Here is a 14,307-nt window from a genome sequence, read left to right as displayed (position 1 = left end):
GGCGGGGAACGTCCTTGCAGAAGAGCTGCGCCTTGGGCACTTTTCTGTGTGGCTACTGCAGGGTCCAGGGGGGCCGGCCTCGAGCCGACGGCAAGTGGACTTCCAGCCAAATGCTCACTGAATCAGGGAGGGCCCTGCTTGAGCTTGGGGACACGGTGGTGGCCCTGCTCCCTGGCGCACACAGAGGGGATGTGCCTGCTGGCGCTGTGTGCAGGGGACCCGGGGGACCTCTGAGTCGCAGGGGGAAGGGAGCAGGCCTCACCTGGCACTGTCCCACCGCAGACAGACAGGAGCCAGCTGCCCCATCCCCGACGCCAGACTGCTGCCTCTTCAGGACCACACATCTCGAGAGCAGAGAAACAGCTCCTAGCCTCCATGGTGCTGGGCGTGGGGCTGCCAGGACAGCCGACGGGCGGCAGCAGGCTGGAGCTGGGGGCTGGGGGGGCCAGGGCCCAGCGGTGGCGTCCAAACTACGAAAGCCACGCCGTCAGGCTCTGGGCTCCGGGCACCACCCCTACTGACAGCACCCCCGGCACGGACCAGCCTCAGACGGCGCCTGGCAGGGATCTCACTCAGCGCACGTGGGCAGCGGGACCCTCTCCCCAGGGCAGGAGCAGAGGGAAAGCTGTAGGGCAATGACTGTGAGGGCCCCTGCCCCTAGCCATGTGCCCCCGGGCTATGCCCAAGGGCAGTGGGACGCCCCCTGGAAGACACGGCCGTGCTGGGCGCAGCAGAGCTGCTCAAGAAGGCCGGGCACGACCAGGCGTCTGTCCGCCAGGCGTGGGTGGACAGCCCGGCATCCACAGGGCCCCGCTGGCGACAAAGAGGCACGAATCCCTGATCAGGCAGTAGCAGCATGTCCAGGAGTGTGGCGCTGAGAGGGAGCTGGCCCAGCCCCGGAGGCACGTGCGGGGCAGACCTCGGACACAGAGCCCCAGAACAGGCAGAGGGGAAAGGCCGCGGCCGCCTGAGGGGCTGCCTTCTCACCCACTGCTGCTGGGACGCTGACTGCGGGCTGCGTGCCTTCAAGCGACGTGAACAGACCCTGCGGTCCCTGCAGGTCGGGGCTCCACCATGAGGCTCGGGGCCAAAGCTGAGGAGGGGGCAGGGCTGGCTCCTCCTGGGGGGGTCTCCCCCTGCACCGCCCAGCCCCGGGGGGCTCCCCACACTCTTGGCTGAGGCCCCATCGCCCCAGTGTTGCCGGGCTCACTTCTCCCTCTGCCCCCCTCTCTCGAGGACCCTTGTGGCACCCTTGGGCCCCCCCCCCCCGATGGTTGAGGACACTGGCCCGTCCCCAGGCCCTTGCTCACACCCAAAGAGCACACACCGTGTGCCCGCCCGGTGCGCTCACATCCCCGCGTGGCTGTCACACCTGCCAAGAGAAAGAAAAGAAAAAGGGCCAGAGCGTGCAGCCCGGTGGAGAGGGGGTGGCCTGGGGTCCAAGGACAGGCTGATGCCCGCTCACACCCGCCGGCCTCCCGGCACCTGGGGGCTGTGGATCCCCTGGGGATGGGAACAGGGTCCACCCCGGCCTCTGCCTCGTCAGGGTGGCGGCCGTCCGACAGGGCCCCTCTCCCCCAGGGTACCGAGAAGGCTTTCTCTGGAAGCGCGGCCGGGACAACGGGCAGTTCTTAAGCCGGAAGTTTGTGCTGACGGAACGCGAGGGGGCCCTCAAGTATTTCAACAGAAGTGACGTGAGTTGGGCACAGGGCCAAGGGCAGCGGCCAGGCCTCCCACCCGGGGCCTGGGGCGGCTGGACACTGGACCCTGGACAGCAGCGCCACTTCCTCGGCGGCCCTCGTGCCCTCCTGGGAGATGAGCTGCCCCCTCCCGTGGGCACCTGCCGGCCCCCGTGGGGGCCCCTCCACCCACCCCGCTCACAGCCACTCCCCGTGCTGTGGGTGATCCTGGGGCACAGAGGTGGCAAGCCCTCCCCTGGCAGACACTCCCAGGCCTGAGAGGGACAGAGGGGACCAGCACCCGGCAAGCACGCCGGGGTGACCCCGGGTGCCGCAGGCAGCGCGTGGGGAGGCGCCGGGGGGGTCCCAGTGTGGCGGGGCAGCTGGCCGAGCCCCACCCACACCCGGAGCAGACCGGCTCCGGGTCAGAACATGACCCTGTGATGCAGTAACCACGGCAGCTCATGGCCCTCAGGCCCGCCGCCTCTGCCCGAGCGCGCCACGCGGCTGTCTGCCGGCCCCCAGTGCAAGGAGAGGAGAGAGGCCTGGCAGGATGGGAGCAGGGAGGGGGGGGGCCCGGCCGCGCCAGGGCGGACCAGACGGGACAGAGGGGGTCAGCCTACATGTTGAGCGCCCGCCTTGTCATCCCCCAGGAAGGGATGCTGTTATCTTAGACCTAGACCAGGGAGCCTAGGCCCAGAGCGGGTAAGTAACTTGCTCAAAGCCACGCGGGACAGCAGGTGTGTGGCCGGCATCCGGAGCCCACCCTGCCTGCTCCCTCGCCCTTGGAGACTCCCTGCCAGGCCAGCACTGAGGCCGGGCCTTGCTTCCCAGGCCAAGGAGCCCAAGGCCATCATGAAGATTGAGCATCTGAACGCCACCTTCCAGCCGGCCAAGATCGGTCACCCGCACGGCCTGCAGGTCACCTACCTGAAAGACAACAGTACTCGAAACATCTTCGTCTACCACGAGGACGGCAAGGTGGGTGCACGGCGGGGTGGTGGCAGCTGGACCACCCCCACTGTCTCAGGAGAACCCAGTGGACCCCCAGGGTGGCAGGCGCGGGGCCAAGGGCCCGCCAGACCACCCTGCCATGGCTGCAGTGGGGAGCCAGCCGGGCCCTTGGGGAGGGAGCCTAGAGGCCTCGTGAAGAGATGAGCGTGGCAGCTGGCTGGCAGAGCGCCGCACCCCACCCCGTGGCCGTCGCCTCTGTGTCCCCACCCAGCGAGGGTGGGAGGAACCGCAAGCCCCTCAAAGTCTGTCCTTAGGCGCTCGCTCTGTATTCTGGATGTGACTCCCCTATCAGACAGGTGACTGGCAAGTATTCCCTGCCGTTCTGCGGACTGCCTGTCACTCGATGAGTGGTCTTTGGATGCACGAAATTTTTAAATATTCATTTCAGTTGAATTCGTCTGCTTTTCTTCGGTTGCGTGTGCATTTTGGTGTCACATCCAAGAGATCATTGCCAAGTCCGATGTTGTGAAGTTTTTGCCCCATGTTTTCTTGTAAGAGCTTTATTGTTTTAGGACTTACATTTAGGTCCTTGATTCACTTTGAGTTAATTGGGTCAGGGTCCAGCTTCATTGTTTTTTGTTTGTTTTTAAATTTTTATTTCTTTTCTTTCTTTCTTCTTTTGGCTGCATTGGGTCTTAGTTGTGGCATGTGGGATCTTCACTTAGGCACGTGGGATCTTTCGTTGCAGCGCGCTGGCTCTTTGTTGTGGAGCGTGGGCTTCTCTCTAGCTGTGGCGTGCGGGCTGCAGAGCGTGTGGGCTCTGTAGTTGCAGCACGTGGGCTCTCACTGAAGCATGCAAGCTCAGTAGTTTTGATGCACGGGCCTAGTTGCCCCGAGACGTGGGATCTCAGTTCCCTGACCAGGGATCAAACCCGCGTCCCCTGCATTGGAAGGCGGATTCTTTACCACTGGACCACCAGGGAAGTCCCAGGTCCAGCTTCATTCTCTGGTGTGTGGATTTTCAGTTTTCCCGGCACCATTTGTTTTAAATTCAATCCCCATTGAATGCTGTTGATACTGTCATCAAAAATCATTTGACTGAATATGTAAGAGTTCATTTCTGGGCTTCCTATTCTAGTCCATTGGTCTGTATGTCTGTCTTTATAACAGGACCATACTGGGGGTTTTTTGTTTGCTTTTTTAAATTTATTGAAGTATGGTTGACTTAAAATGTTGTGTTAATTTCTGCTGCACGGCAAAGTGATTCGGTTATACATATATATATTATTTTTCATATTCTTTTCCATTATGGTTTATCACTGGATGTTGAATACAGTTCCCTGTGCTATATGGTAGGACCTTGTTGTTTATCCATTCTATATATAATAGATTGCAAAAAAAAGGTTGCATTTGCTAATGCCAAACTCCCAAACCATCCTTCCCCCACTCCCCTCCCCCTTGGCAACCACAAGTGTGTTCTCTATGTCTCTGAGTCTTTTTCTGTTTCATAAAAGTTCATTTGCGTCTTCTTTTAGATTCCACATATGTGATATCAAATGGTATTTGTCTTTCTCTTTCTGACTTATTTGACTTAATCTCTAGGTCCATCCATGTTGCTGCAAATGGCATTATTTCATTCTTTTTTATGGCTGAGTAATATTCCATTGGATATATGTACCGTATCTTCTTTATCCACTCCTCTGTCGATGGACGCTTAGGTTGCTTCTATGTCTTGGCTATTGTGAATAGTGCTGCAATGACTGCTGGGGTGCGTGTATCTTTTCAAAGCAGTTTTCCGTAATCCCACTCCCAGGAGTGGGATCACAGGATCATATGGTAGTTCTATTTTTTGTTTTTTGAGGAATCTCCATAGTCTTCCATAGTGGCTGCATCAATTCACATTCCCACCAATGGGTGGGTTCCCTTTTCTCCAAACCCTCTCCACCATTTACTGTTTGTAGAATTTTTGAGGATGGTCATTCTGACCAGTGTGAGGTGGTATCTTGTAGTTTTGATTTGCATTTCTCTAATAAGTAGCAACGTTGAGCATCTTTTCATGTGCCCCTTGGCCACCTATATGTCTTCTTTGGAGAAATGTCTATTTAGGTCTTCTGCCCATTTTTCGATTGGGTTGTTTGGTTTTTTGTTACTGAGTTGTAGGAGCTGTGTGTATATTTTGGAAATTAAATGCTTGCTGGTCACATCACTTGCAAATAATTTTTTCCCAATCCGTAGGTTGTCCTTCCATTTTGTTTATGGTTTCCGTTGCTGTACAAAAGCTTGTAAGTTTGATTAGGTCCCATTTGTTTATTTTTGTTTTTATTTCTGTTGCCTTGGGAGACTGACCTAAGAAAACATTGGTACGATTTACGTCAGAGAATGTTTTGCCTATGTTCTTTTCTAGGAGTTTTATGGTGTCATGTCTTATAAGTCTTTAAGCCATTTGGAGTTTATTTTTGTGTATGGTATCAGGGAGTGTTCTAATTTCATAGATTTACATGCAACTGTCCACCTTTCCCAGGACCATTTGTTGAAGAGACTGTCTTTCCCCCATTGTATATTCTTGCCTCCTTTATTGAAGGTTAATTGACTGTAGGTGTGTGGGTTTATTTCTGGGCTCTTTTTTAAAAAAAATACGAGGCATGTGGGCTCCTTGTGGTGCACGGGCTCTCTAGTTGTGGCGCATGGGCTCTGTAGTTGCAGCACCTGGGGTCTAGTTGTGGCCTGCATGCTCAGTAGTTGCAGCAGGCGAGCTTAGTTGTCCCGCGTGGCATGTGGGGTCTTAGTTCCCCGACCAGGGATCAAACCCGTGTCCCCTGCATTGGAAGGTGGATTCTTTTTTTAATTTAATTTAGTTTTATTTTTTTAACATCTTTATTGGGGCATAATTGCTTTACAATGGTGTGTTAGTTTCTGCTTTATAACAAAGTGAATCAGTTATACATATACATATGTTCCCATATCTCTTCCCTCTTGCATCTCCCTCCCTCCCACCCTCCCTATCCCACCCCTCCAGGCGGTCACAAAGCACCGAGCTGATATCCCTGTGCCATGCGGCTGCTGGAAGGTAGATTCTTAATCACTGGACCACCAGGGAAGTCCCCTGGGCTGTCTTTTCTGTTCCACAATCCATATGTCTGTTTTTGTGCCAATACCATGCTGTTTTGATTACTGTAGCTTTACAGTACTGTCTGAAGTCTGGGAGGGTTTTGCCTCCAGCTTTGTCCTTTTTCCTTCAGGATATCTGTGGCAATTTGGGTCTTTTATGAGGACCATACTCTTTTGATTACTGTGGCTTTGTAATCAAAAGTGAATTCCTCCAGTTTTGTTCTTCCTTTTTAGGATTGTTCTGGTTGTCTGAATCCCCTTGAGACTCCATATGAATTTTGTCAGATGCATTTTCTGCATCAATTGAGATGATCATGTAGTTCCCCCCCTTTATTCTGTTAATGTGGTGTATTACACTGATCGATTTTCATGTATTGAACTGTTCTTGCACTCCAGGAATAACTCTCACTTGGTCATGGTGTATAATCCTTAAATATGCTGAATTCAGTTTGCTAGTGTATTGTTGAGGATTTTTGCACCAGTGTTCATAAGGTATATTGGTCTGTAGTTTTCTTGTAGTGACTTTGTCTGGCTTTGATATCTGGGTTATTCTAGCCTCACAGATGAGTTAGGAAGGGTTCCCTCCTCTTTGATTTTTTGGAAAGTTTGAAAAGGACTGGTATCAATTCTTATTTAAACGTTTGATAGAATTCACCAGTGAAGCCATGAGGTCCAGGGCTTTTCTTCGTGGAGAAATTTTTTTTTTTTTTTTTTTTTTTTGTGGAGAGACTTTTGATACTGATTCAGTCTCCTTACTAGTTACAGGTCTTTTCAGATTATCTGTTCTTTTCATGACTTAGTCTTGGTAGGTTTTGTGTTTCTAGGAGATTATCCAGTTTCATCCAGGTTATCTAATTTGTTGGTATACCGTTGTTCATAGTACTCTCTTATAATCCTTTCTATTTCTGTACAATTAGTAGTGATATACCCACTTTCATTTCTGATTTTAGTAATTTGAGTCTTCTTTTTTTCTTAGTCCATCTAGCTAAAGTTTTTTCAATTCTATCTTTTCAAAGAACCAACTTTTGTTTACATTTATTTTCTCTATTGTTTTTCTGTTCTCTATTTCATTGATCTCTAATCTTTTTTTCCTTCTTTCCTTTAGCTTAGTTTGTTTAGTTTGTTCTTCTTTTTCTAGTACCTTAAGTTATAAAGTTAGGCTGCTGATTTGGTATCTTTCTTGTTTTTCAATGTCAGCATTTATAGCTATCTGTTTCCCCCTTAGCACTGCTTTTGCTGCATTCTGTAAGTTTTGGTATGCTGTGTTTTCATTTTGATGTACCTCTAAATATTTTCTAATTTCCATTGTGATTTCTTCTTTGATCTGTTGGTTTTTTACCTTCCACAATTTTGTGAGTCTCCTGGAGAAAGGATACAGTTGGATGATGTGTTTTTCGCCATTCTGGCAATCTCTGTCTTTTGATTGGGAGTTTAATACATTTACATTTACAGTAGTTACTGATAAGGAGGGACTCACTTCTGTCATTGTGCTATTTGTTTTCTATGCCCTGTAGATTTTTTGTCCCTCATTTCCTGCATTCCTGTCTTATTTTGTGTTTATTTTTTGTAGTGAAACGTTTAAGTTATTTCTTATTTCTTTTTGTATATATTCTTTCACTGTTTTCTTTGGGGTTACCATGGGGATAACATTTAACATACTAAAGTTAAAACATTCTAAACTGAATATATAGAAGCTTTTTGAATGTTTTTTCAATAGCATAAAATTCTACTATTTTAGCTCCATCCCCACTGCTTTTGGTTGTTGATGTCACAAAATTACATCTGTACAATGAGTGATAAAAAAAAAACCAAAAAACAAACAAACAAAAAAACCCCCCTACTAATTATTTAAAATGCACTATCTCCTAAAGTATGTAAAAAACAAGGTTTGGAGTCACAACCCAAACTTACTGTAATACTAGCTTTTACCTTTATTTTTTTTTTGCTTTATCCTTAAAAGCATTAGTCTCTTAAATCATGTAGATAACAAAAAGCACAGTTACAAACCATTGTTACAGTAATACCGGCTTTTATAATAGCCCATGTATTTACCTTCATTGAGATCTTTGTTTCTCCACAAGGTTTTGAGGTACTGTCTAGTGTTCCTTCATTTCACCTGTAGGACTCCCTGAGCATTTTCTTTCTTTTTTTTTTTTTTTTAAATATTACCTTTAATCTCTCCTCTTTTTTAGAAGTTTATTTTATTTATTTTTGGCTGCGTTGGGTCTTCAGTGCTGTGCGCGGGCTTCTCACTGCGGTGGCTTCACTTGTGGAGCATGGGCTCTAGGCGCATGGGCTTCAGTAGTTGTGGCACACAGGCTCAGTAATTCTGGCTCACGGGCTCTAGAGCACAGGCACAGTAGTTGTGGTGCACAGGCTTGGTTGCTCCACGGCATGTGGGATCTTCCTGGACCAGGGCTCGAACCTGTGTCCCCTTCATTGGCAGGCAGATTCCCAACCACTGCACCAGCAGGGAAGCCCTAGGATTCTTTATTGAGAGTTTTGTTTTTTCCTCCTTTGAATATATTGGCTAGCTGTCTTGTGCCTCCAGCGTTTCTGATGAGGTCTACTCATAATCTATTTGAGGATCCCTTATATGTGACAAGTCATTTCTCTCTTGCTGCTTTCAAGATTCTTTGTCTTTTCAAAGTTTGATTATAACGTTTCTCAGAGTGGACCTCTTTGAGTTCATCTTACTTGGAGTTTGTTGAGCTTCTTAGATGTTTATATTCACGTCTTTCATCAGACTTGTGAAGTTTTCAGCTATTTCCTCAAATATTCTCTCCACCCCTTTCTCTCTTCTCCTTCTGAGACTCCCACAATGCATGTCAGTCTCTTGGTGGTGTCCCACAGGTGTCTTAGGCCCTACTTGCTTTTCTTCAATCTTTTTTTCTGTTTCTCTGGTTCTCAGCCTTGATAATTTCCATTTTCCTCTCAAGTTGACTGATTCTTTCTTCTGCCTTTGAATCCGTCTAGTGAAATTTTCATTTCCATGATTGCACTTTTAGTTTCAGAATTTCTTTACTGGTTTCTTTTTAGGTTTTCTCTGTATTGTTATTTCCATTTTGTTTATGCATTTTCTTGAGTTTCTCCAAATATTCTTTTCTTTGAGCATATTTAAGACCATGTTTTAAAGTCTTTGTCTAGTATATCTGCCGTTAAGTCTTGTCAGTGACAGATTCCGTTGATTTATTTTTTCTTTTGAAAGGGCCATTTTCTGCTTCTTTGTGTGCCTTGTGATTTTTTGTTGAACGCTGGACATTTGATTCTGATAATGTGGTGACTCTGGAAATCAGATTCTCCCCCTTCCCCAAGGCTTGCTATCTATTTATTTACGTTTGTTTGGCTAGCTAGCTGTTGCTTTGGGGCTTTTTGTTTTAGTTGTTGGAGGCCGTGTCTGTGCCGAGGATCAGCCTGAAGTGTAAACTTAGTTTCTGCTCACGTTTTTTCCGAGCCTTTCCCTGGTCATGTGTGGTCACTTCCTAATTTCCCCTGTATATGCTGCTGTTTCTGAATGTCCTAGTCTTTGATGTCTGGCTCCCAAAGGGGTAAAGCCAAAAGTGAAGGGGAGAAACTGGGTGCTCACCCTTTAAATCTTTGGGAGGTCTTGAGCTGGAGGGGTAGGGGCTGCAACAATGCCCCCCTCCTTTGTCTCCCTGTGATCAGAGCACAGATCCCTGATATGTGGAGGACAGGGTCCTTTTTGCCCACCCTAGCTCCTGCAAACTCTTGTGTAAGTTGCTCCAGGACACCTGCACAGCGGCCTGTCCTGGGGGAGGGGGGCGGGGAAGGATGGGTAGCTGCATCTGTTGTCAGAGCTGAAATTGACTGAAATTAACCACGATGTACTCTCCAAGTCTTCCCCTGGAAGTTGTTAAGACTTCAACAGACTTCAGAATTACAGAATGGTTACATCAGTCAGATTCTGCCAGTGCCATTGTTTTCCAGGTGGGGAGACAGATTCCCAGTGCTTCCTACCCCATGTTCCCAGAATCCAGCTCTTTTCAGCTTTTAGCTGATCCCTTGGGAACCCACATCCCGCCGCGTGCATAACATGCTCGAGCTGCTGCCAGGCCTGTCCACGTTCCCATCGCCTGATGACTTCCCAGCACGCGGATGAGGCGCTGGCTTTCTCCAGTCCCCACCCCTCACCTCGCCCAGGCCTGCGCCTCTCCCACCTCACCCGTCACCCTTACGTTGCTATTCTGTCCGCACGTGTACTCAGAGTGTATGTTACCATGACCACAAAAATGCTCTCAAGCCTTAGCGGTGACTTTTCACTTCCTGCACGTTTCATTTCTCCTACAGCTGACAGCTGCCTTTCCCCCCAGTTAACCACGTCCTCGTTACTGACTCACCTCGCCACCGACTGTCCAAGTCCCTGGATATGTCCTGGGCAGCAACCAACTTCACCCTTCTGGAATCATCTCTCCTGTGACCACATCTGAGTCCTGGGCTGATTCCATTTCCGGGAACCTAAGTCTTTCTTGGTTTACTCCCTCCTCCTGGTGGAACAAACCCTTTAGTAGCTTCCTGAAGGAGTGCCTTGGAGGCAAGCTTCCAGAGACCTTGCACATCTGAAAATCCTAACTTCCACTTCAGAGTTTTCCAATGACAGCCTGGCCTTGGGTCTGTCTTCCTTCTCTGTGTTGGGAGCTTGGTGAGTCCTCCTTGCCTAGTAATTTACATCCATGAGGTGGGGGAATAGTTCTTATTTCTTTAATAATTTCCTCCTCTATTTTCTCTGTTCTCATTTTCTAGAACTGTTATTCAGATATTGGCTGTCTTAGATTGGTTCTCTCATTCTAGTCCCACTTTTTCCCTGATTTCTAGAAAATTTCAACTTTTTCTTGCAACTTTCCTATTTAAAGTTTTCTTTCTGCTCTCAATGTTTCAGTCTTCAGAGCTGCTCTTGGGTTTTGCAGTGTCCCTTTTTCAGAGTACATTGTTCTTGTTTCTTGATTGTAGTGTCTTATCTCTGATTATTAATGTTAAATTTGAAGCTTACTTATCCTTGAACAATGTTTATTTCTTCTAAGTGGCTATTTCCTGTTTGTGTGCTCTGTTCTCTGACTTCCATGTGAGAGATTTTTGGGGCTGTTCAGATTCTCTGGAGGAAACCCCTCCTGCCTGGTGCAGATACCTTTGAGTCCCAGCGCTGAGGGAGCTGTGAGGGAACAGGAGGGGCCTCAAGCTTGGTGTGCAGTCATGTAGCTTCACTCTTTCTGAAATGGTGCCTCCCCTCCCCCCACACACACCCTGTGCCTGGCACAACTCTCCCCTGAGACCCTCTATTTCTACCCCCTGCAAAGAGTAAAGGTCCATCTTCTGCCAGGGTGGCGGAGGGGCCGTCTCTTAGCCAGTTCTCCTGCTGAGAACCCCCCTCACTTCCAGGGGAGCCTAGAGCTCTGCATTCCCAAGCCCTTTGGGGCCTGCAGTACAGACTGGGCTGTGCCTCCGCTTTCCCCTGCGGGTCACACCCCCACCTGTCTGCCAGCTCCTGGCACCTTGTGACCGTTCTCGCCATCTCGTGGGGTTAAGCCCTGAAAAAACAATCCCTTATGCAGTACTAACAGGATTTGGGAGGGAACCTGGCTCAAGGAACGTGAGCAAGTCTTCAGTTTTACCCAGAAGCCTCTGCCTTCACTTTCCTTGTGGGGAGACTGAGCCCAGGGAAGGCAGAGGGTAGGTGCCGGGAGCCCAGACGCTTTCTGCACGAGCAGTGGATGCTGGCCTGGCCCGCGTCCCCAGAGGGCTGTGGGCACCTGCTCTGCACCAGGGCCTGTGCGTAGGTGCAGCTGAGCCTGTCTGATGTGGCTCCGTCTTGGTGAGTGACAGCACAGTCTGGCAGGAGATAGAGTCTATCACACGGGCGACTAAAACCCCAACTGTGCCGAGTGCTGGGAAGAGTGAGAGAACAGGTGATGTCCTGAGGGGTGAGGACACGGCCGTGCAAAGGCCCCGTGACCGAGACTCTGCTGAGGATGGGGGAAAGGAGAAGCGGAAGGGGTGGGGCACAGCATGAGGTGGTCCTGCTGAGGGGGCTGACCCGACCCTGCAGATGTCCATCTATACTGGAGATGCAGTGGGGGGAGGGTGTTGCAGCCCAACTTGAATTTCCGGAGCATCCCTCTGGTTTCCGTGAGTCAAGCGAGGTCCTGAGCCGAGCGGGGGGCAGTGCTAGGGACCGGGCAGGGGAGGGGCCAGAGGGACTCGGTGCGCTGGAATGGGGCTGGGGGGCACCAGGCCCGAGCAGGGCTCCCTGGCAGTGCCCAGAGGCTATGTCGCAGCCTGGATTGTGTGGGCTGGGCTGGGGGTCCCGTGTGCCGAGGCAGGAGGGACAGAGCACTGAGGTGGGCAGGGAGGTGAGTGGGGCCTCAGGTGTGGCTGGAGGTGGGCGTCGGGGTGACACTGCAGGACCCAGGGGACCTGGAGATCAGGGAGGGTGCTGTCTGTCCAGGTGTCGGCAGGGAGAGCAGATGTTCGGTCCATCCAGGGTTGTGGGAGACCTCGGCCTGGAAGGGCCTGGGAGGGGAGAGATGGGGGAGCCTGTGGCAGGGACGAGGGGTGGGCAGGGGTCCCTGGGGCAGCGAGCATGGCAGCCAGGAGGAATGAGAGGTAACAGGAGGGTGGGGCGCTGGGCCGGGGGTGGGAGGGACGGTGTGGCCGCGCCTGGGCTGCGACGCTTCAGCCTGGGGAGCCGGTCCTCTGCACGCCCCCGTGAGGCGAGGGCCGGCCTCCGGGAACAGCTCTGCCCTCCTTCCCGCGGTGGCGGTGGCGGTGGCGGGGAGGTGGCAGCTCCGGGTGGGTTTATAAATAGATGGGCCTCCCTCTAGGCTAGAGATAGCAGGTCATAAAGACAGAACGATCCGAGAGGAGAAGAGACCGCCCCGTGCCGGAAGCAGCAGCAGGGCTTGGGGGCAGCTTGGACGGCAGCCCCGCACCCGCTGTCCCCGCCTGTCCGGAGGTGGCTGTCTGTGGCGCGGCCCGCTCCTGCTGCCTGGGTGTCGGGCCACACTGGCCCTGAGGCCTGGTGCCCCTGCGGTGGAGCCTTCCCTGTCCACCCCCACTGGCCACCCCGGGGGTGTCCCCCGAGCAGGCCCGGGCGCTGAGGGATGGGGGGTGTGTGCAGGAGCCTTGAGGCCGCAGCCCACACCCAGCCTCTGACCCCCCCAGGAGATGGTGGACTGGTTCAACGCGCTCCGTGCTGCCCGCTTCCACTACCTGCAGGTGGCCTTCCCAGGGGCCAGCGACGCAGACGTGAGTGGCTGCTACCTTTGACCCGGGTCGGGGGACGTGTGCCCCAGGCTGGGACGGGATTGGGAGCCGACCCAGGGCCCACGTGGACCCCTCCCCCCCCGAGACCCCCACTGCTGACTGGCCTGAGGCCCCTGCAGACCTGCTTTATTCCGGGGTGTTTTAGCTTCGCTGGGAGGGCGAGGGGGGAGAAGGGCGGGAGGGGAGGGGGCAGCTGGGGAGGGGCTCCCAGGGCCCAGCCCAAGTGGTTCTGCCCTAGCTGGTGCCGAAGCTGTCCAGGAACTACCTTCAGGAAGGCTACATGGAGAAGACGGGGCCCAAGGTGGGTCTGACCTGGAACCCCAGATGCCCAGGCCTCACTCTGAGGTCGTATCCCGGGGCGGGGCGGGGGCATGTCAGCAGTGCCAGCCAGTGACACTTGCGCCCCCCCCCCCCCCCCCACTCCCAGTGCTTTGCGAGAGCGCGGGCTCCACTGACTTGGGGCTCTGGGTCCAGCCCCAGCCAGCTGCGAGCCCTGCCTCCTGCCCTGGCCCCACCCCCCCAACGTGTCCCTGTGCACCCCCAGGTCCCTGCCACGTGGGGGATGGGGGCAGACACGGGGGACTCGGCTCCCAGGACCCAGGTGGTCCCACAGCCCAGATGGGGCCCCGCGAGCACGCGCGGAAGGGGAGTGGACGTGCTGGCGGCCCTGCCCTGAGGGAGGGGGGACAGGCAGTAGGGGCAGGGCCTGCCTCGGGCCGACCAGTGGCTCCCTCGACCCCCAGCAGACGGAAGGCTTCCGCAAGCGCTGGTTCACCATGGACGACCGGAGGCTCATGTACTTCAAGGACCCCCTGGTAAGGATGGGCCGCGGCCCCAGGGCCCCCGCGGCGTGGATGCGCCCTCCTGGGTCACCCGCCTGCCTGGGAGGCGCCGACCAGCATTTGCTGGGTGAGCTGGAGGTGGCAGGCCCGGTTGGCAAGGAGGGGCCGGGCCTGGGGGCCGCACGCGGCTCTGAGCAGCACTCAGCCCGGTCCCCCCACCCAGGACGCCTTCGCCCGTGGGGAGGTCTTCATCGGCAGCAGGGAGAGCGGCTACACAGTGCTGGACGGGCTCCCGCCATCCACCCAGGGCCACCACTGGCCGCACGGCATCACCATCGTCACGCCAGAGCGCCGGTTCCTACTAGCCTGCGAAACGGAGTCGGAGCAGCGGGCGTGGATGGAGGCCTTCCGGAAGGTGGTGGACAGGCCCATGCTGCCCCAGGAGTACGCAGGTGAGGTGGGCGGGGCGGCCTGGGGCCCCAGTCCCATGGCCCCAAGCGGCCCTG

General features: G+C 53.1%; 1 protein-coding gene across 4 annotated transcripts in view; it reads left to right on the top strand.

The window, feature by feature from the left end:
• The window catches only part of ADAP1 (ArfGAP with dual PH domains 1), a 78,483-nt gene that overhangs the window by 61,897 nt on the left and 2,279 nt on the right, over positions 1-14,307 (top strand). For 3 of the 4 annotated variants that reach the window (XM_033840976.2, XM_033840978.2, XM_033840980.2), the window contains 6 exons: positions 1,582-1,694; positions 2,514-2,660; positions 12,918-13,001; positions 13,258-13,320; positions 13,763-13,834; positions 14,025-14,253. In XM_033840976.2, coding sequence (XP_033696867.1) covers positions 1,582-1,694; positions 2,514-2,660; positions 12,918-13,001; positions 13,258-13,320; positions 13,763-13,834; positions 14,025-14,253 — 708 coding nt within the window. The remainder of the gene's footprint in view (positions 1-1,581; positions 1,695-2,513; positions 2,661-12,917; positions 13,002-13,257; positions 13,321-13,762; positions 13,835-14,024; positions 14,254-14,307) is intronic. The other variant, XM_033840979.2, reaches the window with a different exon arrangement.

This window comes from Tursiops truncatus, chromosome 15 (genome assembly GCF_011762595.2).
Source record: "Tursiops truncatus isolate mTurTru1 chromosome 15, mTurTru1.mat.Y, whole genome shotgun sequence".
NCBI classification, from domain to species: domain Eukaryota; kingdom Metazoa; phylum Chordata; class Mammalia; order Artiodactyla; family Delphinidae; genus Tursiops; species Tursiops truncatus.
This window is presented reverse-complemented; position numbering and strand designations above follow the sequence as displayed.